The sequence below is a fragment of the Trichomycterus rosablanca genome, chromosome 7 (genome assembly GCF_030014385.1).
Source record: "Trichomycterus rosablanca isolate fTriRos1 chromosome 7, fTriRos1.hap1, whole genome shotgun sequence".
Taxonomy (NCBI): Eukaryota; Metazoa; Chordata; class Actinopteri; order Siluriformes; family Trichomycteridae; genus Trichomycterus; species Trichomycterus rosablanca.
The window spans coordinates 16,347,685-16,352,599 of NC_085994.1; the positions used below are offsets into that span (position 1 = coordinate 16,347,685).

The 4,915-nt window shown below is 37.7% G+C and overlaps 1 protein-coding gene across 1 annotated transcript; it reads left to right on the forward strand.

Annotated features, from left to right (window-relative positions):
• Nucleotides 1-897: 897 nt before the first annotated feature.
• Nucleotides 898-4,183, forward strand: LOC134317723 (thyrotropin-releasing hormone receptor). The gene is made up of 2 exons (XM_062998444.1): nt 898-1,686; nt 3,761-4,183. Exons 1-2 carry the CDS (start codon nt 898-900, stop codon nt 4,181-4,183), a joined length of 1,212 nt encoding a protein of 403 aa, XP_062854514.1.
• The last annotated feature ends 732 nt before the right edge of the window (nt 4,184-4,915 follow it).

Sequence of the window (4,915 nt, forward strand, 5' to 3'; positions counted from 1 at the left end):
GTGAAACAGGAGAAACACAGCTGAACTCAGATACATGTGGAGCTTTCAGAGTAAATTTGACGGTTATTCCACACAAATGCAGATTTGTCTCATGTTCGCATGACGTTTTACCGCATCGCTCAAGCCGTGCTGAGCAAAGCAGCAGTCGCACACATGTTGAGTTTAAGGGAAACGTTGAGATTAGGGGTACAAATTTCTCAATAAGGGGCATTGAGTTTCAAAGATTTTTAATTTAGGGGACGTTGAGTTACGAGGGACCACTGTACTGCATTGCTGGCACATGATTGGCTGATTGGGTAATTACATTAACGATTCAGTTGTACTAATAAAGTGGCTGCTAAATCCAGAATACCACTATAGCTTTGTAGTTGATGATTTAAGGATTAATGTATTGAGCTATAGTTTGATTTATAACAAGGCAGGCTAATGGATGCAATAAGGGGCGGTCTGGAGGAAGAGAAGCGGTGGTGACTGTGAACGAGTGGGAGTGAGAGGGTAATGAACAGAAAGGGGATTAGAAGGGGGCCGGCCAATAGAGGTTGGGAGAGAGAGATAGAGGGAGAGTGAGGAAGAAAAACCTGAATGCTGCCACCTTATTACATGCTGGAGTTTACCATAAAGGAGAACACACTGAAGAGTATTGGTTTAATATTACTTTAAATTGAACATAAGGCATTTTTAATACCAGAAAATTATGAGGTAAACAAATCAAAATGTAATCATGGTAAGTAAAATTTTTTTTATATATTTATTTACGTATATTCATTTGTATATTTGTATTAATAACTATCTATCTTCTTGTGTATTTTCAGGATTCTCACTGCATCAGCTGATTCTGAAAAATTTCATTCATCATTCATCTAACCAGAGACGTTCCAGCAACTAATTTCTTCAGCGATGGAGAATGCAACTCTCAGTGCTATCACCAACTTCACCAACACTGAACCTCTGGCCAAGATGCCCGAAAATCCTTTAGAAGTACAGATCATCACCATATTCCTCTCTCTGCTCATCTGTGGAGTTGGTATCGCAGGTAACATCATGGTGGTTTTGGTGGTTCTCCGGACCAAACACATGATAACTCCAACCAACTGTTATCTGGTCAGCTTAGCAATTGCAGATCTCATTGTTCTCTTGGCTGCTGGACTGCCAAACATCTCTGAGGTTGTTTCTTCTTGGATCTATGGGTATACTGGTTGCTTGTGTATCACTTACCTGCAGTACCTGGGCATCAATGTTTCCTCTTGCTCCATCACAGCTTTCACTGTTGAGCGCTACATTGCAATATGCCACTCTATCAAAGCACAGTTTATATGTACTGTATCCAGAGCCAAAAAGATCATTGCCTGCGTTTGGATCTTCACCTCACTTTATTGCATCATGTGGTTTTTCCTGGTAGACATACATGAGAAGGTATACTCGAATGGTGTGGTGGTGAAATGTGGCTACCGGGTGTCGAGGAACCTCTATATGCCGATCTACTTTTTGGACTTCACTTTGTTTTATGTCATTCCTTTAGTCATGGCAATGGTGCTTTATGGGTTGATTGCCAGAATATTGTTTATGAACCCACTGCCCTCGAATCTGTCTGGAAGAGGAAGTGATTCAATCCACCAGGGACGTACGAACAGCATGGTCAAGGTCTCCTGCAAACCAAACAAGGGAACAGTGTCATCCAGAAAACAGGTGCAAATTAACTTGTTTAATTACTCATTCATTCAATTATTTTCACTGACCTTTTAATTGTGGTCAGGGTCATGGTAAGTCATGCCACCTGGAAACACTGGACACAAGGCATGATCCTGGATAGGGTACCATTAAATTGCACAGCACCACACATTCACTTATTCCTATAAAATTAAATCATAAATATGCACTTAAATCCTTTATTGCCCTGGACCTATGCAAAGTTGTGAGTTCGTCATTTAAAACCGCTCAATAGTTTAGTATGCCCCCCTATGGGCTTATGGTTACATAAGGTCCCTCTGGGTACTCCAACTTGCACCCGAAAAAAAAAAAAGATATCTATGATAAGATAATCTAAATAAGATAAGATCTATCTAAATAAGATAAAATAAAATAAATTAAATATCATTAGGCTTTGGAAGCTTCATATAAACTTCCTTCTAGAATTTTAATAAATTACTTAAACTTTTAATAACTAAACACAGAATTTGACAAACTACAAAATGTCTTGCTGTAGAAAAGAACATTAATGGACCCATGTTCATTTATTTTATAAAAACAATTAATATTGTTGAGACAAATACTTTTTTATTGCTTAAATGGTTTCTTTTTTTTTTTAATCTGAAGCATATCTGGCTAGTAACCCACTTAGTTACTCATGTTAAACAGGTGGAAGGTTCTCCACAAGAGGAAGAATTTATTAATGTTTTACTGTACTTTGTGTCAATAACAATGTAATTAATTTAAGAACGTAAGTGTTAATGTTCAATTCATGTAATTTAAGTGGTCATTTAATTAATCAGTTCTCTCTTTAAAATAATGACAAGGATCAGAATAGTAACTAATTACTAATTACATGAATTAGTCTGTTTAATATAAAAATTTATATAATGCACAGTTAATTATAAATCCATATTCTCTATATTTGGTGATATTTTATATATAGATATTTATATCTATGTTTGCTAAACAGTAAATGTGTTTCCTCTCAAGCATTAAAAAGTGATTTGTGTACTGCCTAGTGCCATACATAATGTTGGCTTAGTTCAGCATTCATTCTGGTTCAGAAAAAAAAAATAGGATCAAAGCATGTTCAAGGTGCCCAACTGCATAGCATGCAGTTTTTTACAAGAAAAAAAAAAAAAATAAACTAACATGTTTAAAACTTTTATTTTGGTATAAGGCAAAATAGTGAAGATAAAATCTGATAATTTACTCCAGTCATGCAACAGCATCTCAATTCTTGTCTTGACACTAACTTAAAATTTTAACCTTACCTACTTAACCTTAAAATTGACTTGTGGCTACCCGTTAACCTAAAACTGTCCTGTTACATTTTAAGACTATTATCGATTCATTTTCACTTTTAAAAGAAAAAGCCAGCCAGACCACAAAACAGTAAAAACAGCCCTTACAATGCTACATGTTGGATGAGGTTTTAGCATTGGTTTACCTTTGTCTCATCAATCACGTTATATATTTTTATTGAAAATTAAATGTTTTCTCTGTAAGGTTTTTTCCTGTTAGTGAAATATTTGGTAATGAATTTCCACTATTTGTTAAAAGTTTGATGTACAGTATTATAAATTGATGAACGTATAGACTTTTAAATGTTTTATAGCCTCCTCCAGTATATGGTCTCATTTATAGTTTCATTTAAAATTAAATTTAATATGCTGCTCAGGTGGCGAAGCGGTAAAACACGCTACCACACCAGAGCTGACATTTCGAACTTGTCGGTTTGAAACTCAGCTCTGCCATCCGGCTGGGCTGGGCGGTTACATGAACAACGATTGGCTTGTAGTTCATACAGGGTGGAAAAATGCAAAAAAAAATATATATATATGGTTCGTGAAAATACACGTTTAGTTCATTATTAACTTAGAGGTTTACATATTTTCCCAAACTTGGCTGAATAAAGGTATATCCACTGTCTCCACCCTATCCCTGCCAAGGATCACTTAAATACCTTTAAATTTTGCCTCGTTCTCTTTCTCTGCCCCTGCCGCAGTGTTGTGGTATTTGGTTCTAATATTTCTTCTCAGTGTTTCTCCTTTGCTTTGTGTTGCCATAGGTGACTAAGATGCTAGCAGTGGTAGTGGTACTGTTTGCTCTGCTCTGGATGCCCTATCGCACGCTGGTGGTGGTAAACTCGCTAATGGATCCTCCTTACCTCAACACCTGGTTCCTGCTTTTCTGCCGCATGAGCATCTACACCAACAGTGCCATCAACCCCATCATCTACAATGCAATGTCACAAAAGTTCCGCACTGCTTTTAAGAAGCTCTGCCGCTGCAAAAACACCTCCAGTAAGGAAAAGGCAGCAAAGCACAACATCCCAATGTACTACAGTGTCATCAAAGACTCACCACATGAAAGTCCTGATTACGAAACGGAACAGGAGGACATCAGTACGTACAGCGTCTCTGCCAAGAGGGTAAACTTTTCTGAGCAGGCTGGAGGAGGAACCACTGCAAACATGTTTAGCATCGCATGAGTCTTGCTGAGAGAGGAAGATTAAACTATGTGGTTTAAGTAAAGTCAGAAAATTAGAAAGGCATTTTTGTGAGAATTAAATTTAAGATTTCTAAGTCCAGGTATTGAGGCTGTTCTAAATAATTAAATCTAAATAGATTAAACTAAGCCTTGGGGACCTAAGGGTTAGCTGTTCAGTATGTTCAATACACTGCCTCACCAAGGTCTTGTTTGACCTATTGATACAACTGGCCTGCACCTCAGATCAGGCATTATTAGCAGGCCAGCAGTGACTGGTATCCAGCTGTGTGGTTTGATGACTCCTGGTCAGCCTGCTATTTGTATTTGGTAATAGTTCATCATTGTGGTTAGGGTGTAAAACATCAACACAAACATAAAAGAGGAAGGACATTGAGGGTATTATTATTGTGAGTCACAATGTTTACATTTTACATTTACAGCATTTAGTAGACGCTTTTATCCAAAGCGACTTACAGTTATGACTGAACACAATTTTGAGCAATTGAGGGTTAAGGGCCTTGCTCAGGGACCCAACAGTGGCAACTTGGTGGTGGCGGGGCTTGAACCGGCAACCTTCTGATTACTAGTCCAGTACCTTAACCACTGAGCTATCACAATGTTAACATAAGGGTGGTGTTTTAGCATAATTGAGCGGTGCCATTCAGTGGCCCCAACTGAACATCAGTCTTTGCAAACCAGTAAGCTCTTATGTAGGGCTTATCAGTATTTTGCA